At 39.4% G+C, this 15,432-nt stretch overlaps 1 protein-coding gene across 3 annotated transcripts in view; it reads left to right on the top strand.

The window, feature by feature from the left end:
• Positions 1-15,432, top strand: part of LOC142041576 (complement C4-A-like) — a 51,799-nt gene that overhangs the window by 19,486 nt on the left and 16,881 nt on the right. For all 3 annotated transcript variants that reach the window (XM_075050497.1, XM_075050496.1, XM_075050495.1), the window contains exons 13-28: positions 1,004-1,195; positions 1,850-1,999; positions 2,411-2,537; positions 2,908-2,979; positions 3,850-4,050; positions 4,951-5,062; positions 5,290-5,360; positions 6,304-6,443; positions 7,567-7,779; positions 9,017-9,068; positions 9,603-9,683; positions 10,722-10,925; positions 12,415-12,490; positions 12,887-13,043; positions 14,606-14,701; positions 15,021-15,189. In XM_075050497.1, coding sequence (XP_074906598.1) covers positions 1,004-1,195; positions 1,850-1,999; positions 2,411-2,537; positions 2,908-2,979; positions 3,850-4,050; positions 4,951-5,062; positions 5,290-5,360; positions 6,304-6,443; positions 7,567-7,779; positions 9,017-9,068; positions 9,603-9,683; positions 10,722-10,925; positions 12,415-12,490; positions 12,887-13,043; positions 14,606-14,701; positions 15,021-15,189 — 2,113 coding nt within the window. The remainder of the gene's footprint in view (positions 1-1,003; positions 1,196-1,849; positions 2,000-2,410; positions 2,538-2,907; positions 2,980-3,849; positions 4,051-4,950; positions 5,063-5,289; positions 5,361-6,303; positions 6,444-7,566; positions 7,780-9,016; positions 9,069-9,602; positions 9,684-10,721; positions 10,926-12,414; positions 12,491-12,886; positions 13,044-14,605; positions 14,702-15,020; positions 15,190-15,432) is intronic.

Below are 15,432 nucleotides of genomic sequence, written 5' to 3'. Positions count from 1 at the left end.
TTCTCCCTCTCTTCATCCTAATTTCCCTTGGCAGCTTATATTTCCCAGGTTGATAAGCACCACAGGCACCATTCCCATTTATTTTTAATAGGACTCTGATATGTTGGAATAATTGTATCCCTAGGAGTTAAATTTAGGTTTGGGGGTTAATTTTTATTGGATGACTTAGCATAGGGTTGGAATTGCTGCTACTGGGCTCTGGGAAGGCGCAGTGCTGGGCAGGCAGGGTGTATGGGAGGGGTGGTAGGAGACACTGTGGGAGCTCAGTCGTGAGGCTCTCTCCCAAACTTTGGTCACCTAAACTAAGGCAGGGAGGATTTCAGGCCAGGCTGCAGCATGTCTTTATTTCTTCCTGAAGCCCATTCACTATGTGTTTGGGAATGCTGCATGTATTTTTTTCAGGGAAGAGCACTATCAGTCCTGCCACTGTGTCTGTTTTCCATTCCTCTGACAACCCAGGAATATAATTAACATAACACATGAAGAAAGGAATTAAATAGTGAAAGATGAGCTGAAATCAGTTGAGGGCCAGTCTGTGATACTTTATCCTGAGTAATACCTTTTGGATGAAACATCCTGCTCCAAGACTTCCATAGCATCTGAAAGATTCAGTACTGAATACACATTAAATAAAGCTGGTCTCCTCCTGGGGGTGATGACCTATTACTGTAGAAGACAAAAGCAAGACTGCCATCTGGGACCCCCTTTTCAAGCTGTAAGACTGAGTGGAGGGTGATAGATTTGTGTTCAAACCCAGGCCACAAGACCAGTGTAGCAGAGGCTTACGACCACACTCCTGTGCTAGAGGAACTGTGTGCTGATCTCCTCTAGGCTACTTATATGCAGGCTGGGAATTAAAACTATTAAGTGCCATTAGAAGAGAATAAATTTTAAACAGAAATGGCCTCAGAAAATTCTATATAGGTATATAAAATTGTGCAACATAATGCCCAGTCTAGTGTGTATTCACAATATTTTATTTCTGGTTGTTTCTGCCTTGTAGGTTGTGGCAAAGGGACAAGCTGAACTTTTGGGAAGGGTCCCGTCCTCAAACAAAATAATAAACCTTAAAATCACTGAGAAGATGGTGCCCGCCTTTCGCTTTTTAGCTTATTACTTCATTGAGAACAAGGGCCATCAAGAGATTGTTGCTGATTCTGTATGGGTGGACGTTATGGATGTCTGTGAAGGAAAGGTACTTTCAAAGCAAGTAACTTCTGTTATTGTATTCCAAAACAAAAACAAAAACATGGGGTATCAGCAGAGCAAGTGCAGGTCTTGTTACCCAGTTACGTTCAAGTTGGCACTTCTATTAATAATTCCCTATTAATTTCACAATCACTATGGCTACTTCCTCGTAAACCACAGAAGTGTCTACATTAGATATGCACCAGATCTGAACCCAGTCATGTTGAAGAATTCAAATGTGAGATAGAAAGGAGGTAGTACTATTGCAGAGTGGTTTAAGTCAGTTAAATTTGTATGTTAATTAGTCTTTTGCTGTATTTCATGGCGATTTTGTTTCCACTGGAAAATAACAAAATGATATTGAGGGCCCTAGTTCAGCAAACCCTTTACGCATACTTTTAATTCCCATTGGTGCTTAAGTGTTGCTGAAAGGTAGTGTCCAATATCCTGCACAGACACATCTTTTAACCCCCCACATTCTCATCTAGTGGGAGCTGTCTGCATCTATGTCTTCCAAAACACAGGATCCCAGGCAGAAACACCACAGAACAGGAACATACCCCAGCCTCTGACTGCTGACAGTCATGGCTTGCAGTATTTCCGGCCCAAAGAGTCTTCGCTTTTTAACAAACACATTTTTGTTTCGATCTTCTCTATTTAGATTAAAGTGAGAACAGAACAAGAGATATACGAACCAACAGACAACATCAATTTACTTATTGAAACGGACCATGCAGGAACAGTTGCCTTAGCTGCGGTTGATAAAGCAGTTTTTATTCTGAACAAGAAAAATAAGCTTACAGCCAAAAAAGTAAGATATCTGTAAGAAGAAAATACCATATCTAGTAGTCAAATGGAATTTTCCATGACTAATGAGAGGATCAAAATTTAATTAATAGATATTAATTGCTTAATCAAAGCTTTGCTAAGCTTGAAAATGTTTTTGCTTTTGCAATTCAGGATGTATTTAAGATTAATTATATATTTAAAATGGGGATTTCCATGCTACAGCAGACAAGTTTGTAAATTAAAAAAGCATTACTTGAAAGCACTCCCCAATTAAAACATCGTTCAGCTTTAATCTCCGTTTCCAAGTGCAGCTTGTACCACCAGTTTGTCTTGCTTCTGCGAGTCAAAGGCTACAAGAATTTTTTTTAATATTTATTGAAAAAAACCACTTTTGCAAGTGTGTACAGTTTATCTACGTTCTTTTATTTGGCAGGTATTTAATGCTATGAATTCGTATGATCTTGGATGTTCTGCAGGTGGTGGTGCAAATAGTGTTCAAGTGTTTACTGATGTTGGTCTTGCCTTTTTATCAGATACAATTAAATCCAAAGCTCGGGAAGGTAAGTGCAATCTGCCCTTTACTTTAGATGTTTGTACAAGACCACTATAGATCTGGGGAGGCTGATTGCTTGAAAATCAGAAACATTTTATCATGATGTCGTAAAATCTCCCTTGCCTCTGGATTTTTCTTCTTCTGTTCTTCCACTGGGTGCTGGCAGCTCAGATAGCCCAGATCATGGCTGCTCATCCTCTGGTATACAGCTCAGCTGAGACAGGCAACAGTGGGCTAGGGCTGTAATGTAACTCATTAAACTGTGGGTCTTATGTGAATGAGATGGGTCCTAAGATGGGTCTTCCATGAATGACCTGAATGATCAGGCTGTTACTGTCATAGTATCATAACTGAGCTCTTCTCGTCTGCTTTCCCAGGCTATAAATGCTTCCAGGTTACCAGACGGCAGAAGAGATCTTTGGATTTTCAGAAGAAAATGTCAGGAATTGGTGTGTCTGCTCATCTGGGTGGCCTGAAAAGCTTAGCAGCGGGAGGCAAAGGGATCTGGCTGGAATCTAGGGGGCAAGAAGTGATGGGATGGTAAAGGATACCGAGATATTCATAGTCCCAGTTCTTGAGTGAAGTGCCAAAACCTAGCTTGAGTGTGTATACTATGCCGTGTGACCTGATGCATCATCTATCAACTCAAAAAACAAAACCAAAGAGTAGCGTGGCTGCAAATGGAAGTTAATTCACCAGCTTATAATTTCAAATATGAAGTACTTCTGCTAAATATCATGCCATAGAATCAGTCATGGCTTTAAAGTTTTTCAAAATTATTTGTATGGCCAGAAAATTTTTTAGAGATCCTATTTATATCTTGACATTCTGCTTTGAAGTTGTGCCAGCTTTGGTACTTTGTGCTCCAATTAAGAGAAGAGCTAGTATAATATTCGGTCTAAATTTAAAAAACCAAAAAGTTTACACAAACTGATATTTCCTTGCCAGAAGACATGATGGCCTGAAGCTGGGATCCTCCTTGCTTTTGAAATAGGTCTTTTTATTCAAGAATGCGAACACTGCCATGGCTATTTCTACCAAGATATCTAATTCCAGTCTGCCAATGAGATGTTTTTAATTCGCAGTCTGAATTTGATGAGAAAACTTAGAATAGAATATCTAGGATGCCATAGGGCATATGCTTTCCTCCTGTGTTTGTGAACTGGTTTTAGGATGGAGAACAGGTCCCCAGCTGAAGTTAGACTGTTGCAATAGCAATTCACATTAACTGCAAAGAATGACAGGAATGAGCATGATGAACACATTTACGCTTATTGCTACTTCCACAGCACTAATTCTGGGCTTTAATTATATTGCAGCCAGCAAATATCAAAACACTGATCTACAAAAATGCTGTGAAGATGGAATGAAATTAAATCCCATGAGGTTTTCTTGTGCAAAAAGGGTAACAAAGGTGGCTGGCTCCCCCAAATGCAGAAACGCCTTCCAGGACTGCTGTGAGAAAGCCACAACCCTCAGAAAGGAGTCGAAGCGGCGGATCAGAGTGGGCTTGGCACGATGTAAAGAACAGTGGCATGCAACTGTCTACAGAAAAATACCCTTCATATGGTGGCAAGGGAGGCTTAAGGGGCATTTAATGCTGTGTGGCTGGGGAGGAAGTTTTCACATCAACATTTCAGTGAGCCCCAGCATAGTGCAGCACCCACAGGCCATTCACAACTGTACACTGTGAAGGTGGAAGTGGCATAGGATAACTTCTTGGTGTGAGAAAAGGCAGGAATCACTTTAGCCACCGTTGGCCCCACAACAGCCTTATGGAGGGGCTGTGGGCCCAGGCCCGCACCCCGGGAGGCTGCAAACAGCAGAGCAGAGAAGGGGGTGGTTGTCTGCGTTCAGGACTCTGAGTGACCTTGGATTCATGACTATTTCATTAGTGGTACTACTGTTATAACACCTGAATACCTCCAAAACACTACCTCATGAGAAGGGGCCACTTCAGCCAAACACAATTTTATTTCTTCTTTCCTTCCTTCTCCCCAAAGTCTATCTCTGATCACACAAGAGCTTATGTTACAAAAAAAATATTTTGCATTGAAAATGACCCCATTCTAAGTGTAATTTCTGCTACCATTTTTCTCAGAGCTCCCCTTTCATGCTCTGTCACAAATATGGGATGGTGGGAACATCTTTACTATGCATTCCTAAAGGAGAATGGTTTTTTGTTTGGTAGCATGTAGTTATTGAACTTGGAAAGAAGAATTATCCTTTTGTTCAATGACAATCTTTGGTCATTGCTTCTTTTTTTTCAGCTTTTTTTTTTTTTTTTTTAATGCACAAGCTGGAACCCAGATGGGTCTTTTCATTCAAAGGATTTTTCATGCTACTTTCTCTCTGACAAACTGACTCCCTGCAAAAGAGTGTAAGGTCAGCAGCCAAAGACTTCTGCTCTTGTTTTACAGACTATGATGACCATGAAGAATTGTTTGATGAAACCTCTGTCAACTTGCGCAGTTATTTTCCTGAGAGCTGGTGGTGGAATTTTGAAGAAGTGAAAACCCCTGGGAACCATAGGTACTATATTACCTCACTAGATGAATATGTCTAAATGTGTACAGTAAAATGTATATAAATATCAGCTTTATGTGTTATCTGATATAGAGGACTTCAGAATATTTGCAAGTACTTTGTCTCCACAACTGGGGGAATATTATTTTCCCTTACAATACTCAAACTTCAGCAAATGACAATGTTCAAATTTTATACATCCTTCCTAATACATTTTATTTTGTGTTTCTTAGTGTAGAAAATTTTGCTCCTGACTCTATAACTACCTGGGAAGTTCAGGCAATAAGCATATCTCCCCAAAAAGGTATAAGTATTGGGTATTTTATTGGGTTTCTTTGTACGGATGAATAGAGAATGTATATTTTTTAAAACAGAGATACAATATTATGTTGACAGAGTGAAACAGTCTGTGCTGAAAAACACAAAGTCTTTTGATCATGATGTATACTCCTCTCATTCATGCCATATTTAAAGCCCAGCTAGATTTTAAGGGATAGATGCATATTTATAAAAACAACATGAAGTGGGCTCTGAAGGAGGATGGACTATACAATCAAAACTGTCTCTTATTCTTTCCAATCTATAAACCATCTCATTTTAGCTTCCATATGGCCAGGAAGCCACAAGAAAGGTAGCGGTAATTACACTGCTTTTATTTGAATATTTCTGGGAGCAAGTTCTGGCCAGCTCAGAGAAGCATGAGGGTTTGTGGTCTCTGGAAAGCCAGAGAAGAGAAGAGCACCAGAAGACTAGCAGAGGATCATCAAGGCTGGACACCAGAGTGCCCATGTTCCCAGGTGCTGCTCTCTGGGAGCTCCTGGGGGTTGACCAGGACGATGCAGGAGGGACAAAGGGTCCACCTGGTACTGCCTACTCCCCTTTGGTAAGGGAGGCTCATCCAGGGGTGCAGCAATGGGCATGGAGTGTATTTATAGAAAGTGAGGACAGGTCATTGTGTTTTAAACATGGCCTTTGCAGGAAAGCTGGGCCACATTTCTCTCACGAAAGCTACAAACACTCCTGCCAAATTTTACCTATCGAAAACCATGGCAGTGACTCCAGAGGGCAAATCATCTACCCCTGAGATAGATCTCTCAGGGAAAGAGTTGAAAAGTTTTCTGGATCTGTCTTCCTCTCCTGCTCTTGACCCCGGGGCAGCCCAGACAATGAGTTTTGATTAGACATTTAACTTTTTATCAGCTGATGTTAAGTGTGTAATTCTAAACTCTGTTTTTTTCTCATCCCAGGATTTTGCATAGCTGACCCCCACACCTTTGAAGTTTTCAAAGACTTTTTTGTATCCCTGAGATTACCATACTCAGTCAGACGCCATGAACAACTAGAAATAAAAGCAGTGGTTTACAACTATCTGCCCAACGATCTCCAGGTAGTATTACCACCAACTGCTGTGCTATACACATCTACCTAGCTAGATGCACGGCTATGTAATAATGTAAATGACCCAGCCACTTTTCAGTGACCTCCTACAGCCCAGACATCATGCTCCTGTTTTGAAAGTCTCCCCAAGGACAGGATCTGGTTCTACTTGCTAATCAAACTTACTATATAAAACAGATTTTTATTTACCATATTATACAGCCAAATTCTTTGTCTTCTCCCCCTTCATTGAAGCAACCAGCTACGTTTTTGCTGCCTGCCAATCTGGGCAACACCCAGCTGCTGATAAAGCAGGTATTCAAGATACAGAGGTAAATTATGAGCACACAATCCAATAAGTTAGCCACAAAATTCATTGTGCATACAATGCAAAGCCACATTTTGTCTGCCTGTCACACCTATCCAGCTCTGCATATGGCCACAGTTGTCGCTGGGCTTAGGGCCTCTGTCATCCTCAGGCTGATGTTCTTTTTTCATTTCTTCCCATCTCTCAGCGAGCTCTGCTTGACCAGCACCTTCTGAACTGTGTTGAATGGCATAGAGCTGGGATGTATAAAAATGTACTATCCTTCTTACTTCCCTGTGGTTCAGGGATAGGCCAAAACTATAGTGCAAATTTAGTGTAATGAAGAAATACTAGCTGATTTACCTTCACAGCCCTAGTCAATGAATGTAGATGAACAGACCACAGGGTCATAGAACAAATTAGGCTGGAAAGGATCTCCAGAGGTGTCTAGTTCAACATGCTACTCAGAGCATGTCCAGTTAGAGCAGGTTGTTCAGGGCCTTGTCCAGTCAAATACTGAATATCTCTGAGGAGGGAGACTCCACAAACTCTTTGGACAAGCCGTGCCAGCATTTGATCACTTCTTGGTGAAAAAAGTTTTCCCATTTTATAACTGGAGAATAGTAAATTCAGGGGAGCGAAATGAAAAACACTCCATTTTGCAAAATGTCTGCATTGCTATTTCCTTTTTAAGCAAAAGCTAGTCTCCTGTTATACCCATTTGTCATGTCATTTCCCATTCTTATCTAGACATGATGGAGCTGGAGTATTTTTCCTGCGCGGTGGTGCACTAAGCCTGATCGCAGGCATTGCCTTGTCCCTGCAGGTTACAGTGACGATGGATGCAGTGAAGGGGCTGTGCACCGCAGAGGCAACAGAGAAGGCTGTGCAGCTGACATTGGTGGTTAAGGGGAACTCTGCAACACCAGCCTACTTCTCAGTTGTCCCTCTGACTGTGGGAGAAATTCCAATTATTATTACTGCCTTTGACACAATTTCTGGGCACAGTGATAGCATTAGGAAGAACCTCAATGTTGTGGTAGGTATAACTAGTTGAGGGCAGGCACTTCATGAATATATGTTTCTCCTCAAATATAACATTCACTATGTGTGGAGCTCTTGTCAAGGGACTGAAGTCATAGAAACATAAGGATGGAAACAATCTCAGGAAACCTGTTTCTCAGCAAGGGTAGAGCTAGAGCATGGGGAAGAAATTTAACCCTGTGGTGGGCTTGTGTGTAGTGTATATGGAAAGAATTGTTTTCTACAGCAAAAAGGCATCCTCCTATCCATGACATACCAACAACTTCCTTCATGCAGCCAATGCCCATCTTGTAATCTTTAACTTCCACCTGCTTCATCAGCATTTGTAAAAATTCTTTTTCCCTTATGAAGCCAAGATTGAAGGTGTCCATCTAGCAATATTTTGAGAAGGAAATACTCTCTGCTAGTCATAAAGTTAAACCCTATTTTATTCTTTCTAGTTAATGGATCTTCAACCTTAACAATTGCATAGGTAAAACACATACAGGCAAACAAAGATGTTGTATTGATTATTTAATACCTTGATTCTCTTTTGAAAAGGAGGAGCCTTTTAGAAAAGATGACTCTTGAAGAGTCATTACACCGAAATAGCCCATTGAAGCCTATTTTCAATCCACACAAAAAGTGCAAAATATAAATCCTTGCACCATTAATGTCAGGGGATAGCCATGCAGCTAAAGATAAGGCATGGGATGCCAGGAACCTGCTGTTGTTACAGACCATAACTTTTCTAGAGATAGACACAGTCTCAGAGTTCAATGGTACACCAAAACACTAAAAGTGTCTGTAAAAATAGCTTTATTAAAATAGAAACCGTAGGAAGAGGGGTGTGTGGAAATCAGAAGGGAAAAAAGTTTAAGTTTCACCAACAAGATGAATGCAGAACTTGGTGGTTTTCACAGATGAGAGGTTTATAAAAGTAAGTCTACCTGTGAACTTCACTTGCACACCTCACAAACCTGAGAATAAACTTTGAAGTTTAATTTTTCTGGGTTAGTTTTGGCTAAAGGAATTTCATCCAGGGAAATATGTCAATAATAACAAAAATTCAGTAGAGCTTATTAGCATTTCAGTTAGGAGACTGTTTTTACCTCGAGAGAAATCTCACTCCAAAATAACTTATTTCTGCCACCTGCTGGTCTAGTGCAAGGGCAGAGATCGTGGCTTTCACAGCTTAATTTCAGGTGTGAGTGCTTGCAGAAGTTTTTACTTTTCTTTCCTCAATTGTACAGGCTGAAGGTGTTCTACAGAGAGAAGAAAAGACCATTTGCATTAACAGTGGCTGTGAGTTACACAAAAGAATTAGATACGGATGAGGTTTGAGGCAGGGATGGGGGGTGTAAAGCCTGGTATGAATATCTGATGGGTGCAGTGAAATACTTCTTAACACACAAACGTTGTTTTGGTTGACCAGAACTTGTCACAGATCTCTTCATCCAATACATAGCAAAAGACTCAGGAAATAAAAATAATTTCATTCTAAATGTTTAGAATTGATTTGTATTACTTCTATGTTTCAACGTAGCATTCTTTAAATATTAAGTAGGCATCTGTTTCATTTACTAATGGGTCTTAAAAGGTATTTAAAAAAGCCTCATTTCAAGACAAAAAATATTGCTAATGATTGAAAATTAAATCAATTTAAGAAAGATAGGTATATTTCTTTTCATAAATTTCCATTAATGCTTCTGGTAACATTTCTGTTATAATTGTCATCAACTGTGAGATGTTGAATGAAAAGCATGTTCTAAAATTACACTGTATGTTTTTATGTTTAAAGAGTCTGGATGTAGATCTCTATTTACTATTTATTTACAGTAAAGTCCCATACACTGGACCTGAACAGACCATCTGATATGGTACCAGGTTCTGATAGTCACGTGTTTGTTAGCCTGAAAGGTAAATGTAATTTTTTGTCAATAACTTCTCCACAGGTGACAAGAGACTTGCCCCTTTGTGCTGTTCATTCCTCAATGTCGAGTTTCCATTCCCTTCTAGTTTTTCTGTTGTGACTCAAATGGTCTGTGCTACATGCCCACATCATAAAACAAAACAGCCCCAAGGCTGATCCAGTACCTTTCCCCTTTCTAATTACTCCTTCTCACTTGTATTGGATATAATAGCTTTATGCGGTCCATCCTGCCTCACTGTGCCCAGGCTAACTTTATGGAAAGGCCAGAGAAGGGAAGAGTTCACCTTCTCTAACAACCCCACACTGCACGTAGGTCTGTAGAAATCTGCTTTAGAAATAAGGATGCCTGACTCTGATGTAAGTTCTGGAAAGTTCTGTTTTTCTAAAGAGAAGATTTGTACAATCCTATATTCATTTAATCGAATAATAGTATACATATATGTATACTCATGCATACGTATTTTAAAAACATCTATTAGCAAGTATTCTTATTAATGATAGAAACATTTTTTCCCAGAAAATGTAAAATATTTCTTGACAGAAAGGCTATTGGCTTCCATTTCAAATCTCGGTTCTAAAGCATGGGGATGCTTGAATTCATCAAATGAGAAAATTACAGAGAGGAAAAAAAAAACAAGTCTGCACAAAATGTTTGGCATGATTAAGGCATGATCTTTTTGCCCTCTGTGGATCAGGTCTGGTTTGACAAGACTTTTTCAGCCTGAACCTGAAGCATCAGTCTTTCCTCCTTTCCTTGCTTACCTGCCTCCAGTAGCCTCAGAACTCTTTCTCCTCCGTGCTTCTTCACTGCCCCAGCCTCCTTTCTCCAGCTTTCCCAGGGCCTGGCACCTCATCCTTGTTCTTCTCCAGCTTTACAAAGTCTTAAGTAGCTGAAAACAGCGTTTAATAATGAGAAGTATCAGGTTATGCTGGAATGTCAACCTACAGTTAGTATCACCTTTCTTCATGTTACACCAACCAGGTTTAAATACCATGTGTACTGCGGCTTGTGTTTTTTACAACAGGGAGTATTATGGATGAGCCTGTTGAAAATTGTCTTAGTCTCACTGGAGTTGAGAAACTTATTCAAGTGCCCACAGGCTGTGCAGAGCAAACAATGGTGAAAATGGCCCCTGCAGTCTACGCAATTGAGTACTTGGATGCCAGTGAGCAGTGGGTCAACTTTAATCCTGAACGGAAGGAGGAAGCCATTAACATGATTGAAAAAGGTATGCAGAAGGAAAAAACCCAGAGACCAACTGACACAGTCTTTGTTATCCTTTTGCATTGCACACTAACCATTGCTAAATGCCAAAGGAGGGAGCATTGTTTTAACACAGACATGCAGAAATGCCTCTGACAATCTGCAGACAGACATGAGAAACACAACTGGTGAGGAGGATTCAGGTCACTAATTGCCTACATCTGACATTGTACAGTATTGACATTCACAGTCCACCCTCTCTCTTGCCTAATTAAGAGGTAGAAAGTAAAATCTGAGCTGATCAATGACAATTCTTTTCAGAACAAATGGACAGCAAAGGCCAGTTGATCATTTTCTCCTAATGTAGATCTGCAAAATAGATCAAGATGAATCATGTGCTAAAAATGCTTATTTCTCCCCATGGATAATAGACAGTGCTTAGGATGGCCAGTTGGGATGTCAGTATCTCTGCTGGAGATGTCTGTCATTGGCAAGTGGAGTATCACTAAGAAAACTCCCAATGGTAATCATGATATTGACACTTTCTCTTCCACACTCCTGTATTCATTACATGAGCTAGAATGACTCCAACAGCCTTGGACCAACCCAGGGAGGGAGAGGTGTGACCCAAAGCTGGTGTTATATGTACAGCAAAGCCAGGAAGTGGAGGTACATGTACAGCATGTGGAAGTGGAGGTGTTCCAGTTCACAGGCACTAACACAGTGTCCAAGAGCTATCAGTATTGTAGCAGGTACAGCTGATCTTTCTAACTGTACTGGTGTGCACATAGCATGAAGCAATATAATGCACTGGTCTTCATGACCTTCAGAAAATATGTGTCACACATTTCATCAAGAAAAATAAGGGTATAAATAGCGATTAAAAACATGCTAACAGTTGCTGAATGGAGGTCTTTGCCTCTTTATCTAAGATAGCCTAAAGTGACATGAGATCCTGCTGATGAGTATTTGGTATTATCAGCAGCATTTAGTCCCTATATTATGCTTTTATTGATTCTCATCAAAGTTCACCAGAGTAGAAAATGAGTTGTGTGGCTATGATAAAGACTTTATCAAGAAAATAGCAGTCAAGATCAGAGGTCACAACTTGTGATTTCTAAGCCGGTGTCTGACCCAAGCAATGATGTTTTGTATATTTTTTGATTCCATGCACCATAAAGTCAACAGCTTGAAAAGTTATCAGTAATGGGAAATAAATTTCCCAAGATTCACTACACAGAAAATGCCTTTTAACTATAAACACGTGCAGTTTTCAGGTTATTCTCATGGCTCAAATAAGTCAAACAAGACAGAGCACCTTCTAAGCCTAGTGCCTTTTCTGTGTCAAAGGCCTGCTGACCCAGTCGTTTCCTCCTTAATGTACCAGTGAACATGTCCATGTACTCTTCCACTAGTCAATACTGAACATGTACATGTTAATATAAGTGATGTAAGAAAATGCCGAAGAAATATATCTGTTCTCTGAACAGTTATGTGCTGTCCTGTTCATGCAGGTTATACTAGACTGCTTGAGTTTCAGAAGGTGGATGGATCCTATGGAGCATTCAAAACAACCCCCAGTAGTGTATGGTAAGGTATTTTTCAGATGTTTGTTTGTTTGTTTGTTTTTCCCAAATACCTCTATTATCATTTGATGCATCAGAATTTTTTCTGGGGGGACGGATTTTCAAAATCTGGTGGGCATGGTGTTACCTACATACTTTTGTCATGGATAGTCAGCCATGTAAGTCTCTGAGCATGTTTAGTCCTTGATGAAGGAGATCTGTACTGAGCCACTGATTATTTTGCATTTGCCACAGAGCAGAAATGTTCATGCTGACGTCGATTGATAACTCACTAGGTTCCAGTGAGTGCACTATATTCAATAATGAGTCTATGTACAAAATTAGTATGTTTCTTTTCCTGTTAATATACTCTGCTATAAATATATGTCAGCACAAGTTTGGAACATTTTCTTTTGTGCAGGTTAACTGCATTCATTGTTAAAGTACTCATAAGGTGCAGAGAATACATTAGTGTCCAAGATAGTCACATACGCAACTCGATTTCCTACTTGATTAATCAACAGCAGGCAGATGATTCATTCCACGACCATCACCCAGTATTGGACAGGAAGATGCAGGTAGGTCATCTGTATTTAGAAGAATCTGTTGCACGTTTAAGGCTGCTAGGGATTGAAAGAAATATTGAGAGTTGTTGAGTAACAAGAAATGTATCTAAAGAAAAGAAATATTTAATGTAAGAAGTGGAAAATCTGTAATGTAAAATGAGGTTGTTAAAAGGTCTGTTATGTCAGAGACACATAGCTAGCACTTCACTACCTTTATCTTTTGTTCCAGTCTTAGATATATTTTGCAGCTGACCTATGCCTCTAGAGCACTTAGAAAATCAATTCTGAGATCTTTGTGCTTGGTAAAACTTTATGCCTTTTATTGCCAAAGGCAATAGAGCCATAGAATTGTAATGTAGTTTTGAAGGGACTTTCAGAGCTGATCTAGTCCAACCTGTGGTCAGAACAGGTCTAGTTAGATCAGGTTGCACAGAACCATGTCCAGCTGAGTCTTGAGTATCTCCAAGGATGGGGTTCCTACAGTCTCTCTGGGTAACCTGTTTCAGTATTTAACCACTCCCGTGGTGAAAAAAAAATAAAAATCTTAATACCTAATCAGAATTTCCAATTGCATACGTTAGACTACACATCCCCTATAAATGTCCAGAAACATGAAATCCTTACACTCTCCATGCAACTAGGATATGAAAACAATGTGCATCTTCCAAAATTCATTGAAAATGCAGATACCTTTGTAGTGATCTTACACGAAAAAATCTATTAATTTTATTAATGATCATTATCAAATCACTAGTAAGGCTTTCACCCTCAAAGCCAGTTCCACAGTTGATGCAACATTGTTGGGGGAAAAAAAAAAAACAGCTCAAGAACTGGCCAAAGGTTTTTTTGACCTGTGTTCATGCTGAGTTACTTACCTTCTATTTTACATTTGCTTCAGGAGCTGTGCATGATAATTTTGTACGGAGACTTAAGTCTTTCCAAGCAAACAACCTATCCTTCTCCTAAGGATAAATATTTGGGGCTGAGTGAAGGAGAAGGTTGTTGTCAAAGGCTGTTGAAGATCCTAAGGTTGTTGTCAAAGGAGAGCATGAGCAAAAGAATCACAAAGAAGAATAGGACTTAAAATGCTAATGAGGGCACTGTGTTTAGTTTATCAAGAAGAGGAATAAGAAATTATTCTCGTAATGGTGTATAAATACCTTTACAGAAAAAAAGTTCTGTGTGTTAGAGGGCTCTTTACTCTATAGGGAGTAGCAGAGAAATGGAAAAAAAACCCCAAACACTGGTGTTTGGAAATTGAAGCCATGAATATTCCAATGAGAAATTGTAGATTTTAAACTAGAAGTTAAATAATTAAATATTCAATTACCAGCTGAAGGACTTAGTGGGTTCCTAATCTCTTAATATTGTTTAATGCAAACTGGCTGCCATTTTAGAAGATACACTTTAGGCGGACACAAGTTACTGAGCAAAATTAAAGGGTAAAACTGCATGGTCTGTGGTCAGGTGGTTTGACAAGAAGGTCATTGACTTCATGAAAAGTGATTTTCTAGATTTAATCATAAGCACATACGTGTACATTTAACTTTTCCTTTTCATGTTTTATCTTTCAGGGTGGCATTGGGTCAGCAGAAGAGGATTTGGCTTTGACAGCCTTTGTAACTATAGCACTGCAACAGACTCTACAGGTCTACAAGTCACCTGATGTGGTAGGAAGCCTGACTGTTTAAGTCTGAAGGCTATTGCACAATGGCATGTCCACCCTACTACCTTAAAGTACTACAAATGAGGAGGTGAAGGTCTGTTTACATCCGTGGTGGATAGAAAAAGATGCTGTGGCCTAATGTACAACAAGGTGTTTCAAGCTACGCACTCCATCTTCAATGGCTTTAATCACTAAGCAAAAATTATTAAAATTGTCTCAAAAATGACTCTAGTAAAGTATTCTAATTTCCTAGTACTCTCACCAGCAGTAACAGTTAGTCGGTCTGAATGACCTTTTCAAATGGATCCATTCTGTTTTCACAGGTACAAGCAATTAGAGGAGCAATGGCTTACATGAAAAATCAACTTTCAAGAAATAGTAACTGCTATTCTACAGTTATCACTGCTTATGCTCTGACACTTGTGCAGTCTGATAGTGAAGAAACCCAGTTTGCTAAAGAAAAGTTAAGGACCTGTTCTGTTTTTGATGCAGGTACTGGTAATCATTCTTAAAAATTCAGCTAGAAAGTACTTTTCCTAATTAAAGCACTTTGAGCACTCTTACATGAACAAAACATATTCCAGTAAATGAAGACCATTTAATTTTATAGAAGCTTGTATGTATATTTGTAATATACTTAATTATTTAAATTACATAATTAAATATGTCAATGTTAAAATTGTAATATGTAATTTGCATAATTAATATCACTATAAAGTAACAACGTAGCATTGT

The sequence above is a fragment of the Buteo buteo genome, chromosome 18, assembly GCF_964188355.1.
Source record: "Buteo buteo chromosome 18, bButBut1.hap1.1, whole genome shotgun sequence".
Classification (NCBI taxonomy): Eukaryota; Metazoa; Chordata; class Aves; order Accipitriformes; family Accipitridae; genus Buteo; species Buteo buteo.
This window is presented reverse-complemented; position numbering and strand designations above follow the sequence as displayed.